This window comes from Amyelois transitella, chromosome 4 (assembly GCF_032362555.1).
Source record: "Amyelois transitella isolate CPQ chromosome 4, ilAmyTran1.1, whole genome shotgun sequence".
Taxonomy (NCBI): Eukaryota; Metazoa; Arthropoda; class Insecta; order Lepidoptera; family Pyralidae; genus Amyelois; species Amyelois transitella.
In genome coordinates this window covers 13,095,766-13,122,709 of record NC_083507.1, presented here as the reverse complement: position 1 = coordinate 13,122,709, position 26,944 = coordinate 13,095,766, and the positions used below count along the sequence as shown (strand labels likewise).

The 26,944-nt window shown below is 39.0% G+C and overlaps 2 protein-coding genes across 6 annotated transcripts in view; one reads left to right on the top strand and one right to left on the bottom strand.

Moving 5' to 3' along the window:
- LOC106140039 (transcription factor BCFI) overlaps window positions 1-10,404 on the top strand; it is a 53,287-nt gene extending 42,883 nt beyond the window's left edge. The window contains exons 5-9 of one of the 3 annotated variants that reach the window (XM_013341559.2): window positions 559-619; window positions 4,097-4,263; window positions 5,349-5,513; window positions 5,864-5,963; window positions 6,326-10,404. In XM_013341559.2, coding sequence (XP_013197013.1) covers window positions 559-619; window positions 4,097-4,263; window positions 5,349-5,513; window positions 5,864-5,963; window positions 6,326-6,537 — 705 coding nt within the window. In that variant the 3' untranslated portion in view covers window positions 6,538-10,404. Of the gene's footprint in view, window positions 1-558; window positions 620-4,096; window positions 4,312-4,560; window positions 4,710-5,348; window positions 5,514-5,863; window positions 5,964-6,325 lie in introns of all 3 variants that reach the window. The other 2 variants (XM_013341557.2, XM_013341560.2) reach the window with 2 other exon arrangements.
- Window positions 10,405-11,065: 661 nt separating this feature from the next.
- On the bottom strand, window positions 11,066-22,100 carry LOC106140042 (transcription factor GATA-4). Of its 3 annotated transcripts, none has more exons than XM_060954290.1 (10): window positions 21,922-22,100; window positions 16,670-17,432; window positions 16,102-16,278; window positions 15,690-15,908; window positions 15,179-15,368; window positions 14,799-14,977; window positions 14,302-14,433; window positions 13,355-13,469; window positions 13,141-13,261; window positions 11,066-12,484 (listed from the first exon to the last, which is right to left on the bottom strand). In XM_060954290.1, exons 2-10 carry the CDS (start codon window positions 17,429-17,431, stop codon window positions 12,427-12,429), a joined length of 1,953 nt encoding a protein of 650 aa, XP_060810273.1. In that variant the 5' UTR covers window position 17,432; window positions 21,922-22,100; the 3' UTR covers window positions 11,066-12,426. The 3 variants fall into 3 exon arrangements, with proteins under 3 accessions (XP_060810273.1, XP_060810272.1, XP_060810274.1); XM_060954289.1 differs by having other exon boundaries at window positions 14,302-14,436; window positions 21,922-22,099; XM_060954291.1 differs by lacking the exon at window positions 13,141-13,261 and having other exon boundaries at window positions 14,302-14,436; window positions 21,922-22,096.
- Between the last annotated feature and the right edge of the window lie 4,844 nt (window positions 22,101-26,944).

Here is a 26,944-nt window from a genome sequence, read left to right as displayed (position 1 = left end):
TAGTAACAGGTTGCTAACCCATCGCCTAAAAAATAATCCCAAGTTTGTAAGCCTATGCCTTAGTCGCCTTTTACGACATCCATGGGAAAGTGATGGAGTGGTCCTATTATTTTTTGTATTGGTGCCGGGAACCACACGGCACCAAACAGTACCAGTACCAAAGAATCATTTTTTTCGTATACTACTCAACTCAGGAAGTTGTGCAATTTGTCCGTAAAGATATCTTTTTTTAACGAGATTTTATCAATATCATGATATAAATAAAAATGTTATTGATTGGTCGTAGAACTTGTTATAAGTACTAACGTCGAAATTATATTCATAACGATGAGTTGGAATGCCCCATTTCTAAATACCTAAAGCTGAAATGCTGTAAAACTGGCCCATGGTCTACTTATTTACAGCTCCTAAAGAATGGATGCTGCAAAAGAAGGCATAAGAGATATCATGATAATATACCTATAAGTAGGCTTCTTGTTCTGGTGCTAGTATAACAGACGCTCCCACGCAGTGACTCATAATAAATTCCTGTATTTACTCCTAATTTTCTCATTTCAGGACGTATGGAGCTTGGACAGCCGCCGACCGCAGCTGTCAGCCGCGGCCAGTCTGTCAGCAAGTAAGTAAACAACACGATCATACAGCGATACTGCACACCCTGGTGACAGAAACACCAGGGTGTGCGCGTCAGTTGATGTAGCATACAATAAATAAGATCCTACGCAATTAATGCAAGGACTAGATAAAATTTTATCAGTTGTTTTCAGTCTTTTCAAGACTGTTGGCTCTGTCTACCCCGCAAGGGATATAGACGTGACCATATGTATGTATGTATGTACTAGATAAAATTTACCCAGTATTAAACAATAAGAACATTAGTCATTTTTTTAAGTTTGAAAAATTACTCAAAATTTATTTTCTAGAAAGATAAAGTGGGTGACGTGCATTCTACAAAGACAGTGCCTAGGGATTGTCTAGCCGTAAATAAGTACATAAATAGCTTGTCTTTGATAACCTAAAGACAATTAGATGAAGATTGAAACAGGTAATATCTCAAATAAAAGAAATTAATCTGCAATTTGCCCAACCTTTGTGTGTTGGGAATGCCTGTCCACGCACGTCACTGGATAAATATAAAATATTTCAAGTAGTGACACATATTGTTACATTTTTAAGAGCAGTTTGCAACCGTATCATGCAATAGAGAAACTTCTTTTAGCGAAATGATAGCTATTGTTCTGTTTTGTGGTGACTGACGGAGTCCGCGGCGGTGACTCACGGACGGACAGACAGACGACACATAATGTATCGACATGCAGCAGATATAATACTTTGTAATAATAAGTGGACAATAGGAGTATGTTTAATTATTTTTGTTTGTTGTGAAGTGATGACTCAACGATTATGGAGGCCGTTTGACATAATTCAATGTGTAGCTAAGTATTGTGCCGTTTCTCTGGCGGTCAAAGGTAAAACCGAAACAACAAGTTATTTACTGGACAATGACAGTGCTCAAACATACAATTCTTGACATCAAATGAATAACTTTTTATATTCCAGTGCATAATTTTTTTTTACAAAATACTCGCGATTGACTTTTGTAATTTTTAGCCTCATAAAAGCTTTTCTGTTACGAACAAAAAATTAATCCCTGATTTGAATATGGATGAATAGCGATGAAAACTATGCAAGCGTTACGTTCTTAAATTTGAACTGAAGTTAAAATATAATTAGATAAGTTGAAAAATTAAAACTATCAAATCGTGTTCGGGCAGATATTACACTGGAACATCAAAAACCGGCCACCTAGCCTCCACCACCATGAAGGGTTCCTGGTACATAGTTGTATCTGTAGGGCGAAGGGCGCGCGCGGCGGGTCGCTGTCGCTCGCCTCGCGCTGATAGCACCACAACGCTGATACGACGTCGCGTCCTACAATTTTTTTCCAAACTTTTTGCCCCAACTTTTTACGAGCAGATCCTCGTCTCTCTTCGGAAGGGTAGATACTTGACTTTATTACAGTTTTGTGAGCTCTAAACTAAATTAATCACTTTACTTTGAATAAGATGAGCCGACACTTACGCTATTTTAGGAAAGTGTGGCTTTACGGGCACTAAATCATTTTTTTTCGTTGGCATTCCGTTTATTTTTCTCTACAGTTTGTGAAACTGCGACATTTATTCGTATTTTATGTAGTTAGTTCATAATAACGACTGGGTTTATTATTGTTTTTCATTGCAAAAGTTTCAAAACAGGAAACGTATAAATTAAATATTGTGTTCGAAGCTCGAACAACTCTGAAGTTGGAAACATTAATAATTAATGTGATGGAGGAAACTCGTCACACACGATGTTACTCGTACAAACAGTTTGCTCGCGCTGGCTGTTTGCCCGGGACTACAAAAAACATCTCTTTAAAACGAAGTCCCTTTAACGCATTAAAATCGCATTCCGTAAATGGTATCGGATAAGGCACGTGCCGCGTCCACTCGTCCCCCGCTCCTCGCCGCCCGCCCCCGCCGCCCCGGCACACAGCACTAGGCCTCGTTCCGGTGTTTGTTTAGACATGTAGGACTTCACCCGAGGCTTATCGGCGAACCTCCCGGGATGCGGACGAGCCGGTGAATCAGCGGCTCACAGATTGCACTCCACTCTAAACATTAGCTTTACGTTGAATCGAAAGTGACGAAAAACCCATAATATGATTTTAACGATCACCTAAAAAGATGTAAATAGGAATTCAACACAATAGAGGAAGTAAATACGATTCAATTCAAACTTAATAAAAATATTTTGACCGTTGAAATAGGCACATGAACATTACAGTTGAAATTATGTGACCTGCTGGTCTGGCGCGGGGCAGATGGCCGCGGCTCCTGTTACAGCCTGTAAACCATAATCATGGCAGCTCTTATCATCGATGGCATACGATACCGGCCTGGACGCAGACGGAATACTTTGTCCATTGCGTCGATGACAACATGTTTTCGACATTAAACATGTTGCAACTAAAATGACGATCAAATTCCCAAGCCATGAGCTCAAAATTTGTTGAAAAAAACGACAGCACGTTATCAGCGACAAAAAATAGAAATTTTTGGCTGACTTACTTTATCAAAGTGACAGTGAATCATCAGCAACATACTTCGTAAAAACAACAACTATATCCACAAAATATCTCGTTAGCGATACGTCTGTCCAACACTTTAAGTCTATTAAATTAAAAGCATTTCTAATTAAGTATATTATTTTATTTATATTGATTATTTTTTGATCTTCCAGTCCGATTGTTAGGTAGGAAATTTACAAAATTCACGGATAGAGATTAGGATTTATTATATGATATTTTTATTGGAGATTAGGAATTCTATCATTAAGCCAAAAAGCTGAACGTAGCCATTCAGTCTTTTCAAGACTGTTGGCTCTGTCTACCCCGCAAGGGATATAGACGTGACCATATGTATGTATGTAGATTAGGAATACGGGTACAGATAGATGGCATAGCTTGATTGTTGTGGTAAACCATGGTCTAATTTTACAAATCCAAACCAAATCTCTCAATATCAAGCAGAACTCATAATATCGTGATTGATGCTATAAGTTTACGGAAGTGAATGAGTTTGATGCATCACATCACAATCATAACATCTGCACGATTTATTGCGAAGTAATCGAATGCTGCGTTACTGAGAATTGGCCGAACGTGCCTCCAGCGCGCGGCGGCAGTGAATCAGTCACTGTCAAGGTCGACCTTTGTCTCAGACCATTGTAGATGTGATGGTAAGAAACCAGTACCAAAGTCTTACATACATATATCACGGACTCGTAGAAGATAGGCCCTGTGAGTTTTGTAACTAGAATTTACCATACAGCCGGCATTGTAAGCTGTAAATGATATGCACTGTAAAATAGGAAGATTAGGTATGACATAGTACAGTAAGTCACCACATAACAAAACGCAAACTGTTAATAGCAAATCAATGAATTCCATTTTTAGCTTTATGATACTATAGCAAGTAAGATTTGAGTAATAGTATGTTAGTGTAAGTGTCAGCGGATGCTCGGAGCGAGTATAACGAGTGCTGTGTGCAAACAGTCGAGATGGCGGAGTTGTTCACGGAGGGCCGCGAGTGTGTCAACTGCGGCGCCATCCACACGCCGCTGTGGCGCCGCGACGGCACCGGCCACTACCTGTGCAACGCGTGCGGGCTCTACAACAAGATGAACGGCATGAACCGGCCGCTCAAGCAGCCGCGGCGGCTGGTACGTCAGCGGCACGCCGCGCACTCGCTCGCGCCGCCCGCACACGACGTACGCAATCATCTTCGCTCTCCGCTCGGCTCTCCGCTCGACTAACACCGCGTGCGACTGACGTCACTGCTGCACTCGACTTGGCCGTACATTACTTATACTGGACTGAGTCGTATCGGATGTAAAATACTGTGAAGTAACGATTTGAAGGCTAAATCAGAGCGGCAGTGACGTCGGCCGCGAATCACCGCTCCCTCGCCCGAGAATCCGCGCCCGAGCGTCCGCTCTGACACGTTGTTTTGGTTGCAGTGGCCGCGGAGGGGGCCCCGCCGGGCGCGGATTTCTACAAGGGCTTCCTGTTTAACGGCCTCGCGCCGCACTCGCACGCGCCCGCGCACGCGCCGCCGCCCGCGCCGCTGCACGCGACATCCCCCTCTGACTACAAACAGAAGAAAGGGGTACGTTGTCCGCCCCGTTCTCTCTCTTGCCCATCCCCACACAGGCTAATGGGGCATTTATATGGAGCTGTGCCATTTTCATGAAAATTAATGTTCAATCTAGATTAGCTCCCTATAAATACTCTTCTATACTCATTACCTTCTCAAACTTCACCAGATTTAAATTAAATTGGTTTGAATAGCCAGTGTAATACAGTTTTTTTTACCTTGTTTTCATACATCATGACTATGTTTTTGTGATGAAAATTTGAAGGTGATGAGTATAGACACATAAGCCGTCCATTGCCTGCAAGCTGAATTAACTGTTTTCATAACCTTCATATGCTTTTTTATAATAATACCTTATTCACTAACATAGCATGAGGTTTTGGTTCTTGGATTGAGTATTATAAAGCTTTTTAAATTAATTGCATGTAAATTGCTATCATAAAGTGACTTATTCTTTTAATGTTAGCCCATAGCTTTTCTCTTCTAAGTCGTAGAATAACAAAATAAAAAACATTAAATTTTCCCGAGCAGATGAATAACTCAGTAACTCTATTTTGATCTTTTACAAAAATTTAAACAAGCTTTTCACAAAGTCTTTCAACATTTATATGAAAACCATACAAATATATAAATGCTCGTCAATGAACACAGATGGGGTCGAAGCGGCCGGGCATGTCGTGCAGCAACTGCCGCACGACCACCACGTCGCTGTGGCGCCGCAACGCGCACGGCGAGACCGTCTGCAACGCGTGCGGCCTCTACTACAAGCTGCACAGCATCAACCGGCCCATCGCCATGAAGAAAGACTCCATTCAGGTGAGTTTCCTTCCGTATTCATTCGGAGTTTCTTTAAAAATTATGACTTACATACATGTAAGTCATGTCTACCCTTGAGAGTAGACAGTAGGGTTGCACTGGTTTACAGAGCGAACAGTTTAAAAAAAAACGAAACGTTCGCCTGTATGACTTCATGATGGAATTGAGATTCAAATAGTGACAGGTTACTAGATCGCCCACAAGAGGAATCCCAAGTTTTGAAGCCTATCATTTAGTCGTCTTTTTCGACATCCACACGACACCAAAATAATAATATTAAATTTATTCGTATCACCTCACTAGTACTAACTTTAAAACTTTCAATTTATCATGTTTATTCTAAATTTCAGACCCGCAAGCGTAAACCCAAAAACGGAATCAAAGCAGAGAGAAACCTGAAAACTGCGCTGCAGCGAACCATCGGCTCCGGCGTCAAAATGGAGAACCTGAGTAAGTTACATGCTTAAATTTAATTATTAAGGAAAGAATTCAGCGTCCCAGTTTTTGAAAATTTCGATATTTTTTTGGTTTTGAGCACCAGCAACAAAAAATAACCAGTAACGACAAGAATAAAGTGCTATGAAGCGGAGAGAGTACTCTATACTATGTTGCGTGCTCCTTCTGCCACACCAAACTTTCACTCCCATTCATAATTGTTGGAACCAACACCCCTTATGCACCGCCATGCGAGCCTTTTTGGACAACTTCTGACTCTATGATTTATGATTGATGTGGACTCTATAACATGAACATTACCTTTGTCGGTTATTTTTGAATTAAGTAGGTAACTAAAGTTATTCATCCTATTTCAGGTGAGAACGTGAGCGGCATGAACGTCGGCGTCGGCGTGGGCGGCGCTCGCTCCCCGATGTCGATGAACTACGCCTACATGCAGCACGCGCTGAAGGTGGAGGAGCCGCCGCCGGCGCACGCGCACTACAGCGTGTACGACGACGCCGAGTACCGGCGCGCGGCCGAGGGCGAGCGCCTGGACCGCCCCACCGTCGTGTCCATGGGCAGTTAGTGCCGGGACACGGCCGCTGCGCCCTGTCGCTCGCCGCGTGTACCAGCCAACCTCACATTAAAGTTGTTCATAATTCCAAGGCTATCGTTCCTATTCCAGTCAAATTGAATTGTCATTTGAAGTAAGCAACAATGCCGATTTGAGAGTCTTAAATTTTCAGTAATGCTCATTTAAACTAGATATTATTTAAGTGTGTATTGACGCGGTTTGGAAATCACGCTATAATTTACAGACTAAAGTAAATATTCCAGTGGCTATACGTGGCTGCGGACGCGCAGCGGCCGAACAAATCGTGAATCTCTGGACTCGAGGCGTCTGCCTTTAATATAGAATCTCAGTCGAATAAGCATAGTTTACGATAGTGGCGAGGTGTGAGTCGACCAAAGAGTCGTTGCTAGTTGACCAAATGCGGCGCGCGCCGGCCTGTCATCACAGGGTATACCATACAGAATTCTAATATCACTGAGTTTCATATTAAACATTTTATCAAACTAAGTGAACTTGATATTTAATCACTCAAATGTGACGCTTAGGCTCTGTATCGTTTTTACTCCTGTGCCAAAACTGTACATAATACCGGCGCGACGCGACTTTACTTGTAGAATTATCGAATTTATAGATAAAGAGAGAATCCTTGAGGATTTCCCACGTTTTATAATTACTGTAGCACACTAGTGGCCGTTACCAAATAATTAGCATGTTTTATTGCAGAAAACTTATAAGACTGTACCATTCCTAAGGTGTTACATTCCTAAGTACACAAATGTTAGTGTTAATCGCATAGTTAGGTCGCGACGTATTCGTTGCAAGTTATAGCTCCATGACTTCATAACATTCCACGAGAGCCGTTAAAAAAATCAGTTTTCATCTGAAAATATAATAATGTTGTCTTTTTATGTTAAATGAATGAAATTATAAATGAAATGAATTGTTTAACATTACGTCTTATTTCTAACCGCTCCCAATGAGAACGTAGCTCCTTATAACAGCATCCGTCGCATCAATTTCATCGCAAATAGTGAAACAAATTTTACTGTGAGCGTCTATGTAAACTATATTGCTCAAAATTGAATTAACTAATGTTGCCATAGTTGTTTGTTTCACTATGTGCGTGGTACTATAATGCTGATGAGTATCGTCATCCGACACTGTACGCGCGGCGCTCTGAACGACAACAATAATACAGCACAGTTTTGTTCGGTAAGCTCTTACAACGCCTATTGAATTCGAGATATTTCTCAGAATTAGCGTCAGGTTACATTTGTATCTTAATTCTAAAAAATACCTGTAAATGTTTATACGATCGTGCAATATTTTGGCAAATTAAAAACGAAACTGAATAATAAGGAAACCTGGTTTTGAACACAACCACAATCAGGTTATTAAATTATGGAAGTGTCTAGTCTGCCACCAGTGGTCATTTAATAAAAATAAATATACTGCCACTTGTGGTTAGATAAAAAATTATATTATTCTGCCGCTATAGGCACAATAACAAATAAGGCTATTTTGCCACAAGTGGCAAGTCAAACCAACAAAATATTCTACCGCTAGTTAGAGGCAGCACACCTACCAAAAATAAACAGCCACCAAAGCTGAGGCAAGCCTTTTGCGGCAATTGATATACTTATCAAAAAGTAGTAAATGATACACGATTTCTAAGAAATATATTTATTTTTCATGTACGAGTACATAACAACGTTTATTTAGATATTGTTTTTTTTTTTTTCTTAACTCCTACTACTGTTAGATCATGTCCTTTGGGTCGACCTCTGCGTTTTCGGACAGCTGGTAATCTTATTGTTTGATTAACAAGAGCATTACAGGTCTGTGCCTGATTTAATGCCTTTAGCATTAGCTAAAGGCATTAAATCAGGCATATTTTTGTCATTTCTATCTTCAGTTTTTACATGTTTCTCAGCCTTTTCTAGATTTTGTTTCTGTTCAACAGGTTTCTCTATATGTAGATTTATTTCTTTCTCATCCTGTTTATTATGTATTATAAGTTGTCTCTCTGCGTATTCTATATTTACTATCTCTAAATCTTCTGCAGTATGGTCGATTATATGTATGTGCCTTATTTGTTTTTATCGTTACATTTTCATAGTATTTTGTGTCTTCCTTTTCTGTTTCTGGTTCAATATGTATTATTACATGTGTCTCTAAGTTTATTTTATTGCTTTCTTTTTGTTCATTATGTATTATTACTATATTTTTAGCAAATCCAATTTGCTCTGTTTCTAAAACCTCTGTAGTGTTATTGTTAATTTCTATGTTACTTGTTCTTTTAAACGTATTTTCATCTTTATTTCTGTCATCATTTTCTATTTCTTCGTCGTTTATTTCTAAATGTTGTATTTTTTTGGTCTCTTCCTTTTGATTAAGTACTGTTATTGTTTTATGGCCTTTATTATTTTAACATAGCTGTTTTGTATTTTTGCGGTACACAGAAAAAGCACTCTAAGTGCTTTTTCTGGGTTTTATCGTTAATTATAATTTACAGTAATACAAACAATGAAAAAAGTTTAAAACTTCCTCATCAACTACAAAAACAAAACACGAAAGGGTTATGTTTTTGTTTTTGTCACATTGCTAACTTCGGTACGATACTTTAACATAATGAAATATATGCTTTATATACAAGTTATAAGGAACATATTCCAATAACTAATAACTTGTGGCGGAATAGCATTTTATATTATTCTGCCGCAATAGGAACAACTTCACTACGCTGCCCTAGTGTATTTTAAAATTAGACTTTATTAGTTTGACTAAAGGAACAAATTTGAATACCACAATACTTGTGGCAGAATTATATAATTTCTTATTTTACCACTAGCGGCTTAGTAATTCGATTTGTTAAATGGCCGCTGGTGGCGGACTAGACACTTCCTTAAATTATTCAATATCGTGGTCACATGGTAACTAAAATTCTTATAAGAAGTCACGTAAAGGCTAATTATTCTGAGATATAAATCCTGTTTGCTTGAGGGCTCTATTCAGTTCTTTGTTCACTCTGTCAATCTATGACCTCACACGGGGTGACGTCAAAGTGTCACATAACACAGGCCCCGCCAAAAATGTGCTTATAGTTGTTTTTTGTTTACAGAACTTTTATATACCTACAAGTTCACACGAGGATGGATGTAACGCATTTTATGTTTTTGTTTCATCAAATAATAATTGTTATTGGTTAAATATTTGTTCGTAAATATATTTTTGCAAATTAGAGTTAGGCTCACACGACGACGTTTGTGATAGTCGTTATATTGTAATGTCGATTGTCTTCCTTGCACATTAGAATTAAGTACAATAACAAAATCAATTTAAGATATATTTTTGTAGTTAAATAAATTTATCATGTCCAAAGTACTAATTTTAAACTATAAAAATATAATACATGTAAAATATAGTTATTGAAAGTATAGTTATATATATATTTGTAGTATGGTAAGCTATATAATCAGCTGAACAATCATATACAAAGCCACAGTGTCGAGCTAGACGTGCAGTCTCGTGTACATCGCACCTGCATCAATAATCTTGCCATAATAATCCTCTTGCCACATTCTACGACAAGAATCTCTATTGGAACATGTTACGAATTAACTTCTGTGAATTTAGGAATAGAGGCTTATAATATTAAGTATTTTGTATACCGATCACGGCCATTCGCTTTATGATGGGTCAATAACGATAGATAATAGTAGGAATAAGTGTAAGTAAGAGAGAGACATAGTAAGGAGCTTACGCGGCGCTGCTCGCTCACCGTGTGATGTCGATTTATTATTTATGTAAACACGTAACCTACGTTTCTATGTAAATATGAAGATAATACTTTTAATAAACCAATTTATTGACCTGTAACACATTGTTTACATTTCACTTACCTACCCTACCTACATTATAGTTTTACCCTGTAAGTCTTGAGCTTAAACATACACACATAACATAATCATAGATTATGAAGAAAATTTTAGATTTGCCTGGATCTATAATTAATAACTTAATTATTATTTTAACTAATGCCGATCAATGTTCATATTTTTTTTTACTTTAATCGATTTTGATGAAACAAAGTTTTGACAACGCTGCCAATATACATATACTTAATCCAACCGCGTTTAAATCCTTTGAAAAGTTTCGAAGTTATAACGTAGATACCATTCAGTCTTTTGAAGGCTGTTGTCTCTGTCTACCCTGCAAGGGATATAGACGTGATTATATGTAGGTATGTATGTTACAACGTACCAGATAGGCAAATAAAAATTTCATAAATTGCTTTAATCGCTGCTATCAGTTTTTTGGCAAAGTATGATTTACGCGACCTAACAGACACTCGATTTTGACTGTCTCATTATTTGTATTGATTGTTTTGTTTGAAAGCGGAATTGTAAGTTCTTGTGCGACTATAATTTCTATCAGGAGATTTCTTCACTTCCACTTTCGAAAGATATTCAGGAAACTTGTTTTTTTTTAAACCATTCTGTATAATTCGGGTAGGTTTTATTATAAATAAAATACGAAATAAAAACAATGTCTCTTATTATAAAGTACAGTATACACACAAATTACAAATAATTTTACTTAGTATATCAACCACTCTCCGTCGTTGAAATAACAAACAGATTTTTACAGAAACCGATTACGTACAAATTGTTAAATGTATATTTTATTTTCTAAAGATTACACACCTGAACATGGCTTTTTCAGTCTTTGCGAGACTTTTGGCCAGTAAAAAATATAGACGTGATTTTATGATAAAAAATTAAACGTTTCCCTTTTTCTTTACGGTATGCATTTTACTAAAAGAATTGAGAAGATGTATACTTGTATAGATATAAATGAAGATATTTATTTACGGATGAAAAATCATGTACAAATAAATACCTTGGCGTAACATCACTACAATCTCTGTTTGTCAATCAAGTCTTACAATCTTATTTATTATTATTTTAATAAATAATAAATTCGTTTCATTATTCTTATAATTTATCTTACAGATATACATTGGTCTACAGCTACACATGAAATGCACACATTTGTTCTTTGGACGTTCATATATTAAACTACTTACATTATATTTATTACATAACGTTACCCGAGTTTTACCTAAAATGAAATTAATATTAACTACTGAATACTATAAAAAAACTTTTAAAGTATGTACATACATTGGTTGTTCACACAAAGGATATGGAAGACGGCGCGCGCGTCGCCTCAGCGCCGTGTTTGCAGAGCAAATGACTACAATTAAATAAACCCCAGAATAAACGCGAGGATTTTCCATCGCCGCGTATAATTGTTGTGTGACATTCTTTATATTTATGATTTTATCAGTCGTTCACTGCTAAAAAAGGGGTTCTAGAAAATTGAGAGAGACGACCAGAAAAATATATATTTATTTATGTGTAGGTATCTAACTAAAAATTATTTTAATAATTTCTACAAAAGTTTTCAGGAAACAAAAAAAATTCTCTTTAAGTATCTGTGGTGCCCTTTTGTTTAATCTCAGTAGATAAAGAGTACCTAGTGCATTCTAATTAGTAGTAAGTAGGTAAGTAAGTATATAATTATTGTTTCGCAGGTTCTATCTATTCAATTTTAGTTAAACAACCGCCAAATACTCGTAAGTATTTGGCGGTTGTTTAACTAAAATTGTAGGTAGGTTTTATTTTCCTAAAAAGATTTATAAGTCTATATTATAGGAAGTTCTCCCATCCGATAACTTTAATTTATGTACAGAATATCACATGTGCGTTATACGCAATGTGATAAGAGTTAACTGGGCTCGCCACTCGGGAGTTATTTACACAGCATGGCAGCGCTTGCTGGCGTGGCATGCGTTGCATTGCGTTATGTTGCGTCGCATTGCGTTGCGTTGCGCTGTTAGGGCGGGCGGTAGTGCAGCGGCGTGGAGGGCCCGGCGCGCTCTAGCGAGGGTACCCTGAAATACACACACTTTATTAAAGTAAAGTTTTATACTACACACATGTGTGTATACACACTGATAACGTAAGCGCAGTAAGTCGCATGCAAACAGTCTAACGCGCCATGCGAAAGCAGATAGTGTGACTGGCACGTTACTACACAAACTAACATTACAACTAGCGTTATAATACAATTATTTGGGTCATAAAACATTGATTTGAAGCCGATATGTAGTACGTGGAAGTTAAATCGAGGAGATTGGCGCAGGAAGCGAGTGCGGAAACTGTAAGAAGTGCGCTTTCTAAAGGCTGAAGAGAACTAAGTTTTGTTTTGCTCTGACTGTCAGATATACCTCCCACAAGAAATAAACGTATCGGATATTCTATAATTTTACTATTTGTTGATATTTTAACAATCCGTTCGTTTTGCTAATATATTAAAATGATCACGAAAAGAAGAGAAATGTTATAATCTCAAAATTCAACACTGCTTATATAAGTAGGTATACTGTAAATATAATGTTAATAAGTTCATGGGTGTAAAACTGTTTTAGACAATAGACTAGATATAAATCTGAAGGTAATAATATAAGTACGGTTTTATCATTGGCTTGCGAGATGCAAAAGGAAAGGCACATGAGACAGTCGGCAAGCAGAAGTGGCCGGTACTCACATATCGGCTTGGTGCCTGGCGGGCGGCAGCAGCAGCAGCGGCTGGCCTCCCGCGCCCCCCGCGCCCGCCGACTCCACCGCCGCGTACAGCGGAGGCAGCACCTTATGTGCGTGACCCTCCACTGCCAACACACATCCATTACAGCGCACACGTCACGCGTCACGAGCACTAAGGTTCGGTTCACACACACATCACACAGACCAGTCCCACGTACCGGTTAGCGGCGCGCCCGGCCGGCCCACGTGGCCGCTGTGACCGCCGCCCATGCTCTTGGGCTTACGCTTTCGGGTTTGAATGCCGTCCTTTTTCATGCTGAGAGGCCGGTTCACCTGCAACGCAAAAGTTACTTAGCTGCTAAACGTATGCGTTGCGTGACTGGTGCTTGAACAAAGTTATCTAACAGCGACTTTATGGGCCTCACCAGATATAGTGGTTTAGGTTATAGGCCGTAGGAACCCTTCAAATGCCAATTAACTGATCTTCATGAATTGGACATATCCCGCTTTTCCTATAATAGAATGCTCCTGCCTTCTCCAGCAGCACATCAGCAGACACGTCACTCGGGGAACTCCTCGTAATCTGCCGCCACGCGCGCCTATCATCCTTTAAACAAGCGTATCTACCACGAGGAGATAATTGATAAAAGATTATTTATCTCATTATGAATATTCGTGGTCGCGATGATAATTCTCTATCAGTCGGTAGCCCCGCGTTTTATCTCGCGAGATTAGATGAGACCCAGTGTTTTGATTTTTTATACAGACCCAATATTTGCCGAGGAGTTCCCTGATAGTGAGCTGGTCCGATTACGATTAGATACTTGTATCAGCTCGGTGGCCGCAGCCGATATGACGCTTCGCTGGAGCTACACTACTGTTTATGTCTACGAGTATCTCTTCGAAGTTTGTGGTAATTTGTGGTCGTCATTAATCACTCGATCTAAATTATTTATTTACATGTCTTTGACATGATGATATTGCAGATTATTTCTTTGTTTGTTTTGTCGCACCAACCAATCATCCGACTCATTCATGAGCAGTTCTTTAATCCAAAAGGACAACGAAATGCATTTACGCGTTATCGCATTTCTGCAGCATGCAATGGACAGATGAAATCTCTGAGCCAATGCATGATGTAAAACAGTGTAAGATGAGGTCTCACGTTGTGCAGCTTGTAGTAGAGCCCGCAGGCGTTGCAGACGGGCTCGCCGTTGTTGTTGCGGCGCCACAGCGTGGTGTTGGCGGTGCGGCAGTTGGCGCACGTCACGCCCACGCGCCGGTTGCCGTTGGTGGGCTGCTGTCGATGTGGTGCCAGGGTTAGTACGTCAATACAGATCGGTACTGTTACAGAGTATATGTGTGTAGATACATGTGGTGTGAAGAAAATGCCAAAGAACACAAGTTTTTATTGAAATTCCATAGAAACGGCAAATTCGGGATTTGCCACAGATCAAATCTGACGCAAATATGACTTTCTTATTTGTGTCTAGGGCAGTTTTTGGCTACAGTGCATAAAGAAGAAAAGCACAGTCCGGAGCAGTTAACCCTCTCCCCATATGGCGTTGATTTATAAAGGGGGTCGAATTTCTCCGTCCCCGCCTGTTATCAGAGCAAACAAGCCGCGCAGTGCACGCACCCTTATGACCTCAGATGCCTTACCAGAGATTGTTGAGGCTTGGCCTTCTGTCCCTTGAGCGGAGGCCGGTTGACGCCGTTGATGCGCGTGTAGAGCCCGCACGCGTTGCACAGGTAGTGGCCCGTGCCGTCGCGGCGCCACAGCGGCGTGTTGCCGGCCGCGCAGTTCACGCACTCCTTCATCTCGCCGATACTTGCCATACCTGACGACCAAAACAATCTGCTGTAGTGAAATAAAAGAACAAAATGGCTGTTCAAATAAACCGGTCGACTTGTTTTACATTCAGATCAAATTGAGGCAGGAATCTAAGATAAGGATTTTCTAAAATTGTTAAATATCATCTTTAAACGCAAGTGATATTATTTGGAAGATGGTACAATATAATGTAATAAAGATAGTTTACCGGGGTCGAATCCATCGTCGAGCAGGTTGTGCGTGGACCAGGCCTGCGCGGGCGCCGCGTAGCCCTCCGTGACGAGCAGGCCGCCGTCGTAGCCCGACACCGGCACGTACTCCACCCCCCCGCCCTGGCTCAGGTAGTGTTCTCCCCCCACTTTGTATTGGACCGTGTTCCCGTGTGTGTACAGCGTCACCTGTGCGAGAACCAAAATATTGAAGGAAATTGTAATTACAATCAATAGATGTTATCTTCTACCTCATGGAAAACCTGTAAACTTACGGCTAACGCATGAAGAACATTTTACTGCGTGTGTTTGTATTCAGTCAGAAGGTTTTTATCAGGGCAGGCAAGGCAATAGAGGTCATGTTTTCCATGCGTCTGTACCAAAACACATAAAATATGACGATTTTTACTCACTAAAAATAAATTTCAAACTGAAATGAGATCGTGGGGGTAAGTGTATTTAAGCAGTTTAACTAATGATACATGTATAGATAAGCGAAGTTTTACCAACCTGCTGTGAATTAGGGCTAGGTGGTGCTTCATACACGGCCTGGGTGGGGGGCACCACGGAGCCGTACACGACGTGCCCCCGCGCCGTGAGCGAGGAGGAGGAGAGGGTAGGGTCGCTGCGGTACAGCAGCTGCCCCGGCGGGGACTCGTCGCCGCGCGGCGCGCCGGCCGCGGGGCCCGGCCCCGGGGGCGCGCCGCCGCCGTACAGAGTTAGCAGCTCCTGTACAAAAGTCATACATTTGAGGATACTGTCAGCATCATGCTTCAAGCTTGTCTCAAAAGAATTCAATTATGATTTTATAGCCATGGTCTAAGAGAGAATATATTTTTGATCAGAATATGGTTTGGTTGGATGTTCGGCTCTTGTTTAATTGGAATTCGAATATCTTTCAATCAATCTTCAGATATCCAACCTTACTGCCGCCGACGTAGGCGCTGTACCCGGCGCCGCCGTACTGCGGGCTCTGGCCGGCGTAGCTGTAGCCGCCGTGCACCGACGTCACCGGCTGCAGGCTGGCGTACGTGCTCGGCCGCGGCTCGCCCTCGCGCGCCTCGTACTTCACGGGCTGGTACGCCACGCCCACTGCCTGCTGAGGAGTTTAACAAATTAACTACTTATACAAGTATTGAGGCTGGGTTTAACATCAGCCAAATTTTCAGCGAAATTTTTTTCCGATGGAAACTTATCATATGATAACTTAAAATTCCTTTGCAAACAAATGGATACCAATTTGTTGCTATAGTAATGACTCGGTTTCTGTAAATTCCAGTAAATGTATTTTATTCTCGCTTTCGATTTCATAAAAAATTGATGAGATTTGTGGATTAAACTTCCCAAAAATATTTGTCTGGTAGTTAACTATGTATTTAAAACGTACCCTGCATAGAGCTGCGTTATTTCAATAGTCATGATACCAAGAAACAATAAATTTTATTTAGAAAAGTTAGCATTAGGTACCCAAAAAAGATTTCGTCGAATACCTGGTTGCTCAAAGACGTGGTCTGGATCATCTCCAAGGCACTGGACGCCGCCACCTGCTCGCTGAGAACCGCCCCGTACTGCCTCCCGTCGGACGTGGGCACGCCTTCCGCTGGCGAAGCATACACTTGTAAATGCTCTGCCTTCTCCTTGTGCGCCAGGAACGCTTCATGCGCATGCTCATCAGCTTCGCCCTCCTGACCAACCAACACTTGATGCGGTGCGCCATAACGGAACGTCAAGTTTCGTCTGTAGTCGGGTCTCTGAGGGATTCTATATTGTTGCTGCAACCTTTTATCAATTGACGAAGGAGATGGTATAGACCGATATGATTCTTGTTTGTAAGCATGGTGCCGGGCCTCTGACTCGGCTTCGGCTAGTCTCAATCTCTCTTCGTCATAATGCTGTTGAGCAACGTCTCTGGCGTCAGGGTTATCTTCAAGCTTTGGTGCGTAGTGTAATTGTTCTTGTTCGAGCTGAGAGGGTTCAGGTGGCTCGTCCTTAACGCCTTCATCGGCAAGCTCTGGGGTTTCTGTGATGTGTCCGGCCGCAGTGATGGTCCGGACGGACCGCCGCGACGTGATGACGGACTGGGAATGCGGCAGCGGCGACGGCGGCCTGCCCACCGCGGGGGACTGCTCCGCAGGAGTAGCCTCAATGTTCTGCTCTTCCACTCTCTCTTCGTTTTTGACTAGCTGTAACGCCTCCACTGAAGCATCTTCTTCCCGAGGCTCCTCACGATTTATTGGTGAAACGTTTTCCATTCTGTAACAAATATCTAGGTTAAGAATAGCATCTTATAATTACGGGATAGCAGAAAGCTTTAAAGACTTGACTAAGAAAGATTTCATTTTCTGCGCAGGTCATGGTTGTAATAGAATACAACAAGATCGGCAATGGAAAACATTGTAAATTTCCGTTGGAGCGGTGTGATGACTAAGTTCCGAGGTCTAGCTTTGTGGCACGCTCCGTCACCTCGGTGTTTGAGTTTGTTAACCCGCCGAGCCTTGTTTGCGGGCGGAAGGGCCGGCGGATGCCGCCAGCGCCGGCGCCCACTCAGGCCTCGTGCCGTCCTCTGCGCTACGCCAAGTCAATGGACTGGGTCTAATACCACTGTATATGCTTTGATATACGATGATGGTTAAAGACAATAGAGATAATCTTGATCAGATCATGTTACACGGTCGTTATGTGAGTTTCCATACCAGTAATGGCTTAGCAGTTGGTTTGTTGATGGATTGATTGACAAAAGATTATTTAGTCAACCACCTTTTTAAAAGTACAACACAAACATAGCACGATGGGATTTTTAATTTTTATCCAACTTTATCCTTAATCTCGATCTGCCAAAAATCTTGATCGATTTATAATCACGTCTTTAAGCGCCATGAAATTAATGTTATTTTCCAATAGAAAACTATTTCGAGACAAGATGACACATGGCTTACATACTCAATTATGTGGTAAAATTGGGCAACTAGCTATGTAAGGCGAGACAACAACGTGATGTAAACTAGAGCCAACACAGAACTCGGTAATTAAGTGATATATTTTGTGCGCAAGTGGAACAGCCAGCACCCTAGGACGGCGCGGCGGAAGAGCGACGACGCTTGTGTGCCGAGCGCGAGCAAACACTGCCTGCTTCAACGGAAAATATACTGTTTTCTCACCACGCTACAGTACAGTTTTTACTAAAATAGTTTCGAGTCGGTTGTTCAAAGCAATTTGAACTAATACGCTAAGGTTTTAGGAACATTTCGTGTCGGCGCGGCGCGGATGCGTTTATGGCGGCGCTTGTTTGCGCTTGATAACGACTTCATCATTTAATAGACCTCGCTGTGTTTGTGGGTTTGGTATCCTTAATATTAATAGTAACATGTGTTGAAAGAATGAAAAATATTGGTCAATTACCCGGATTTATTTTACTCTAAGGCCATGGTTGCCAATGACACTCGTTCGTTTGAATTTCTGCCGCTTTTCTTCAGAAATCATCTTAAGGCTTTACTTAGTAATCAGCTAGGTACCTCAATGTGATCACATTCAAAACTGATGGTCCTGTCATTAACAGGATCCTGAATATAACGGAAACTAGTCGATATATTCGATAGAGTCGATGATAGCCATCGACTGTAGTTTCCGTTATATGTGTCCAATTACATAACTTTTTAAATCCTAATGGATCTTTTTGGACTAGGGATACTCATCATTAAGAACGCCAGGCGAATGACGAGAAATTTATGTCAACCAGTAATACGGCTAGCAGAGGGATAATACCAAAAAAAAAAATACATCAATACATACATATAAACACGTCTAGTTATAGCTGTGTTTTTTCCTTAACGTATGTAAATATATTAATTAAATAAGTTATTAGTAGTAGTATAGGTATATATTAATAAAATAAGTATTTAGTAATAAATAAAAACATTTATCTGCATCGCCGCAATTAAACCGGCAAACGCGTGTCGACTGCTGCGTTACATTGCTTAGCCGGCACAGTGATGGAGGGTTTTTAAATCAAATCATTACCTGTGGTGAAAATTGGATTCTCTACGATAATCGAAAATGCCCATTGCAATTGCTGGCCAGCCAGCTAAATCCTGCTCCAACCGAAATTGATCCAAAAAAGTTACTTGTACGCGTTTGGTAGACTAGTACCGGTGTCTTCCATTACAGTTTTCTCAAATCTGGCCAGGCGATTATGGCAGACGTCTATTGTCAGCAATTACAAACTATGATGGCAAAGCTAGCTGCTACACAACCGTTAGACCAAATTAAAGGAGCCTCAATTGGAATATCTAAGACATCCATCGTACTCCCCGGACCTTGCTCCAACAGATTACTATTTTTGTCGAAATTTGGGTAACTTCTTCCAAGGGAAAAATTCAATTCCGACAATCCAAACCGCCTTCAACGATTTAATTTATTCCCGTCCGAATGGTTGTTTTTAGTAAAGGGATCAATGAACTACCTATGAGATGGCTAAAGTGCATAGATAGTGATAGTGGTTCTTACTTTTATTGAGTTGAATTTGTATACATATAATTGATAGAATAGGATTAGTGATTGTTTTTCATCAAAAGGCTACAAAATAAGAAAAACATATTGATAAGAATGAAGATGAAAAAAGAATCAGCAGTTGAATTTTTCAGCAACATTCGTTAATTTTGTTGTTGTGGAAAATTTTGTGCTAGCTTGAAGAATTACATATACAAGTTATATATTGTAATGTGTTACCGAACAGCTAGCACTTGACTTACAGACAAACACACAGCACTCTCGAGTCTCGACAGTCAATGTCATCTCACTCCACACGTACACGTACAGGATAAACCAACTTTTATATATACTCGTAATAATGTAATAACATACATACATAGTAATAGAAGAGCGTCGGTGTTAAATCCGGTATGATGCTTGATTAAAGCACATGTTTGTTTCCTAAGGCAGTGATTATTTGGAGGGCTAGTTCTTATAGAGATGCTCTTACGGTGAGGGATCAAATCGTGAGACCTTTCCGAAAACTATAAACCAAGATCCAGTACGGTTTGGGTTTCCCTGCAAAGGTTGCGGAGGTCAGATTGGGAAGCTTCGTGTAAAACGTGACTTACTTAGGACCAGCAGAAAAAGAATCTCAAGTTTATTTTATAGAACAAAGACCATCACCGCCCCTCGTGGTTCGTGACTTCACCGACGGGATTTCATTTTTATTTTGTTGTTTCGTGTAAAATATGTCGTTGATCGTATGTATCTCAATATTTCCTAGACTTTTTATTATATATGTATACAAAAGATGATAACTGTATTACGAATAGGAGTGAATTAGCTCCGTTTTATTATATTGTAAAATCAAATCTTCCGCTATAGCATCGACATCAGCACACAACTTAAATCTGTCTTGTAAAATTAAGGTACCTAAGTATTTGTGGAAGTTAGTGTTATCCTTTTTTTATATTCAATCTCAATTAAAATATAAATTGATAGTATTAACGATATTATTTATACTCTGTTTAATTTTTTTGTCACAATACTATAAACTGTAGCTGTAACACCTAGAGTTGTACTTCTGACGACCCCGTGTGAAACGTTTACCGCACAAAGGGCGATATTTAAATGTAAATACCTTTTATACAATATTTAACAGTACATGACTGTAGTGTAGTACCTCCGAAAAGGTTCGTTTTGAGAAGGCATTATTTATTTTGACAGTAAAAAAATATTCCCAAATCATAAAAATTCTATCAAACATTTATAATTTTGTTATAAATATTTTCAAGTAGATTTTTCTTTTGATATTTTCACTATTTTCCTGTCCTATCTACTACTATTTTCACCTAAATTAATTACAATTTTATCAAAATAATCACAAATCGAATCATCGCTCTTGACATAAAACCCAATAATTTTGCTACCGTGCTACGACTCGGAGCCATCTACGAAGGTCTACGGCGTAGCCGCCGCTACGGCGTAGTAATCATTGGCGTCTGAATTTTTGTCTTTTGACGTTCGGTCTTATTTTTAAAACTTAAGTTAAATGTGAAAAGATCGTACCAAATTAAAATTATTTGTTTGTTTTTGAATTTGGAACGATCTATATTTATATTGTTATGAAGTGTGAAATGTGTCAATGTGGGGTTTCATAAAATTTCATTAACTAGGTCTATAGTTGGTATTCATATTTTACCGTAGAAAATAAATGATTCCAGTTTTATTTTATCCAGTTATAAAAAAACAGTAATTGATATTACAACGTATAATTTTTTTTTATTTATTTGTTTGTTTATAAAATCAACCACCCAGACCAGTTTCACCTGATCAGGGGGCTGTTATCGCCTCTTGATAGAGGTTCTGATATAAAGTTAAGATTACAATGACAACAAAACGAACACACTGTGCTGTGTTTTATCTGCTTTCTTCTTCTATTTTTTTCAATAATAACATTATAAGGGCGTATAAGAAATCGTCACAACCAATTTCTTTAGAACGTACTTTCATCTTATTTGATAAATGGATCCTTATCTTGTTAGAAAAACAGTATTTATAATTTTATTTACCTCATAGGAATGCCAAATTATTTTAATCATTATACTTGAGTTCTTTTTTGCACTAAATGTATAATAGCATAATCAGCGGAATTAGGTCTAAAAAAAATTATTAGGTATTTTTTAAAAAAAGAAAACTTTAGGTAGTAAACTAAAAAAAAAATATAATTATTTTACAGTTCCAACCATAGATCAAATTTAAAAGTACTTACTTGCACTATCACTAAAAAATCCAAACAAAAATGGTTGCACTATAATACTGGCCACAAAGACTTAGCACATCGCGCGTTCGATTTTCAAACGCGTGGTGACTGGAGCGGCGCGGGCGCGTGGAGCGGAGCGCGCGAGTCGGCACACTAACCGCCCCACCTCGCGCTGTCGAGGGCCGCCCACTTTACCGCTTTCCCACACATTTCCTGAAGTGTCAATGTATACCTACATTCACACTTCATTTCTGTTTCATAGGAACCGTTGAGTATACATTATGATTTTAATAGTGCTATTAGATAGATAGATAGATAAAACTCTTTATTGCACCATAAGAGAAAACATACAAAACAACACAAAGCAGATATAGATGGTACAAAGGCGGACTTATCGCTAAAGCAATCTCTTCCAGTCAACCTTTGGGTGGAAGGAAACCAAACAGGAGATCGGCTTTGGCGCAGAGCAAGATGAATAAATGTTTGAACGTAATAAAATACATACAGAATATATATCTATATATAATACATATAAATACATACAAATACGCATAAATACATAATAATACGCATAAATACATATAAATACATAATAATAACATATACTTAGGATAGAGTAGAAAGATAATGAGACCTAACGAGATTTTTGAAACTATTAATAGTCTGGGCTTTCCTGATATCGACGGGAAGAGCATTCCATAGACGGACAGCTTGTACAGTAAAAGAGTGGGAGTAAAAATTGGTGTTGGATGTCGGTAGTCTTAGTCGTAGGGTAACCGTGCTACGCAGACTGCGGGTGGCGCCTTGGGCATCACTATAAAAATTGAAGCGCTCCTTTAAATAAGATGGTGAAAACGGATTAAATAAGACTGAATAGAGCATTGTCACAATGTGCAAATTGCGACGGAGTCGGATAGGAAGCCACTTCAGCCGCGAACGGAAAGAAGAAACGTGATCATATTTGCGAAGCCCAAATATGAAACGAATAGAAAGATTTTGAAGACGCTCGAGTTTGTTTAACTGTTCCTCAGTGACGTCGAGATAAGCAGTATCAGCGTAATCAAGGAGAGGGAGAAGAAGAGATTGTGTCAGCGCAATTTTAGTATCAACAGGTAGGAAATTACGTAATCTTCTAAGCGAGCTGAATGCTAAGAACATTTTCCTGCTCACGTCATTAATATGATGCGACCATGACAAAGTTTTGTCGAATATTAAACCCAAATTTTTTACCTTGTCACTAAAAGGAATTACCACATTATCAAAATTAAGAGGAGGCACTAATCTCCAATCAATACGAGAAACAAAATAAGAGCTACCGATTATGATTGCCTGCGTTTTAGACGGATTCACCTTAATTCCAAAAGATCTGCTCCAGTCGGATATTCGCATCAAATCACCATTGATAGAGGATATCGCGGAAGGTAAATCAGCTAATGCAGAGTGACAATAAATTTGCAGATCATCCGCATAAAGATGGTAGGAAGACCGAAGGTTATCAGTGATACGGTTAATAAAAAGTGCAAATAACAAAGGAGAGAGCACACCGCCTTGAGGTACCCCGGCCGAGATGTGACACCATGATGATAGATCATCATCAATACGGATGCACTGCTGACGGCCACTGAGGTACGAACTGAACCAAATAATTACCGATGGAGATATGTTCACAGTGCGCATCAAACTGAGAAGAACATCATGATCGACAGTATTGAATGCATTTGTAAAATCAAGCAACGTGAGGATGGTCAACTGCGAATTGTCCATGGCAAGTCGTATGTCGTCACCGATAGTGATAAGTGCAGAGGTGGTACTGTGCCCTGCACGAAATCCTGATTGGGAGGGATTAAGGATGTGATTTTGTCGAATAAAATGATTTAATTGTGACTGAACTAAACGTTCAAGGATTTTTGACAAAAATGGTAGAACAGATATAGGACGGTAATCGGAAAAGGACGATGGGGTGGGTTTTTTGGGTAAAGGAGTAATAAACGCATTTTTCCAAATAGAGGGAAAGCAACCAGTGGAAAGGGAGTTATTGAAGATTTGTGTTAAAGTGGGGAGGATAATATCAAGTATGGGCAGAACCATTTTACGGCTCATCTCATCAGCCCCTACAGCATTCGAGGTTACAGCAAGGACGCACTTTTGAACATCACATTCGGTAATTAGTTATGTTTAAGTATAGCTCTTGTCATGTAAACGATTCATAATCGTATTGTAACATGTTCTTTGTGTTGACGTGCAGGATGTGGATCTAAGTATTGGTTACCCTTGTACTTTTATATCGATATAAACTGCTAGAGTGCACCCGCGGTGTATGGTAGCCTCATATTTCTATTTCCAGAATTTCAAGAAGATCTCTCTTAGTCCAACAACAAAAGACTACATAAGCAACTATACTGCTTAATTTCAAATCTCTAGACACTACGATTTGGGCTGATATGGCAGTCACTGTTAAGTTAAGTTCACATTTAAGATAATTACTTTCACTATCCCACAATAATGGATAATTTTAAATAAGAAAATACTTTTATATGTATTTCTTGTAAGAACTTTCTATGCGTCTGTAGTAGCTCTTATTTTGTACTTAAACCTCACAAAATTTTCAAACTTTCATCGTGAAGATGACCGGAATACAAAACATTTACTGTCTGTGCAGAATCTAATATCTTTATCTTCATGTCATAATAACGGAATTATTAAACTCTACACAATCATCCAACTTTTATATTATATGAATGTTTATTTTATTTGGAGCATATACATATCTATAGTCGTACTTATGTATGTATTTCTATTTCTTTTCCAGTTATCGCACCACCCGTAGTACATCCATCTCAGTTTGGTTCAAAGGTTCGACTGGCAGAGAATGCCTAGTGGCATTAAGTCCACCACAATAAAATTTGGTCAGTGTTTTGAACATAGCAGTCGGAATAATATATAAATTCGTTTTAATATAAAACAATAGAAGTGGTATGAGGTGACGTGGACTAATGGTTCGGACACCATAACGTTATCACTTGTATCTCAAATCTGAGATGTATTTACAACTGAGACACATTAACATTATTTCTGTAGTTTCAAGTAAAATACTGTACAAATATCTCATATGATCTCGATGTCTATGGCTGCGATGCCAAAATGTTAGTCGATAGAATCGAATCATCAAACGATGTGAAACATTATATCTTCGTTTCTATAAAGTTCCCTTTTGTTTAAGACCTATATAATAACATACATACATACATAATATGTATGTATGTATGTTATTATATCACGCGTAAGGGATAAAGGCGTGATAATATCACGCCTTTATCCCTTACGGGGTAGACAGAGCCAACAGTCTTGAAAAGACTGATAGGCCACTTTCAGCTGTTTGGCTTAATGATAGAATTGAGATTCAAATAGTGACGGACGCCTAAAAGAAGAATCCCAAGTTTGTAAGCCTACCCCTTAGTCGACTTTTACGACATCGACCTATATAATAAATCTTGGTATACCAACTGTAACAATCATGTATTTGTCAGAGACCCTCTCTAATGACGACATTGTCTCTGTCCAACATCACACAGCTGTCAGTAAAATAATAATATAATAGAAACTTTTTCCGAAGTCGAATCTACAAGTACAGTCAATCTTAAAAATATTTACATCATATAAGGACTTTATCTCTTACGAGCTGAGACTGAGCATTAGCAAAGAAAAGAAAAAAGTTTAAACAAGTTAAAAGTAATATTTATATTCTTGTGACAGAAGTTGGTTTCCGAGATATTCTTCTCAAATTTTTACCAAATCTTAGGTAGCATTTTCCCTTATCGTATACGTAAACTTTGAGCCAACAACTACTTTTGGTCGACCAAGAGAAGCAATAAGAATATAACCTAAAATAAAATCGATTGTAATCCTCGCTTATCCGCAAATTTATGTGAAACCTTACTGCTTAAGAGTGTTTACGATTATATCGCCAATAAAACGATAGCAGCAAAGCCGATATCGATCGATAAGACTGAGACATCGATCATCGCTCTAATTACGTAGATAATGCTAATCTGCCTCGCCTTGTGCCTACTATTTCACTTAAACCTTATGTTTCGCAAATGCTTTACTGGCTTCAAGGTTCGGCCGACACGAATAGCGTAATGTTAAGATATTGTGATATATAATATACACCAAATTATATGTAAAGAATAGTAGTAAGGAACTACTAGGTCCACCAATGAAAGCATGATGAGAAATTGATAGTTATGCCAAATGATATAGTTTCTTTGATAGAAGTTGATAGATCTGTGTTCACTATTTTAGAAATTCTTTCTTACATCGTTACAAAGCTTAGTGATTTTGAACTTTCAAACACAGTTGATAAGAAGGTTTTTGAATGGACATAATTTTTTCCTCTTCAACTTTAAATTGTGGCCAACAATAGAGCCAAAATGTTCTTTTATAGGTATTTCCTTTAGCAATTTTAAATTTCTCATTTAGTCTGCCTTAAAGAATAAAAATATAAAATAGTTATCTGTTATCTTAATGAAATATCTTTTATCTACATCTATTGCACGAAATTGACGCACAATTCTTTAAAATGGTCAATATCGATTTATTCGATCTTGATTTACTAAAGTCTAAGAGATGATTTACAGATAATGAGTATTCATGTTCTAGAGACTTTCATGAGCTAAAATGTTTCAAGTAGGTAGTTTTAATTATAATTGAAACTTTCTAATTATTTTCTTCATTGCACCATGTATTCAATTAATTTATTATGAAAGTATTTCACACTTAAAGAGCGCATCATACAAGTTTGGTTTTAAAACATGATATGTAATAACACTTCGTTAATACTTTGTTTATAGAAAACTGTGGAATCACGGCTGAGGAATCCGGAATCTTCCTCAGGGTTTTGAAAGTTCGGTGTTCGGGTCATGTTCATGCAAACTACTTCTACGTGTGTCGCTGCAAGATTAGCATGTAAGGTATACTGTAATGTAATATGACGCATGTACTGAAGGTGCAGTCAAGCAGAGATGACTCACGA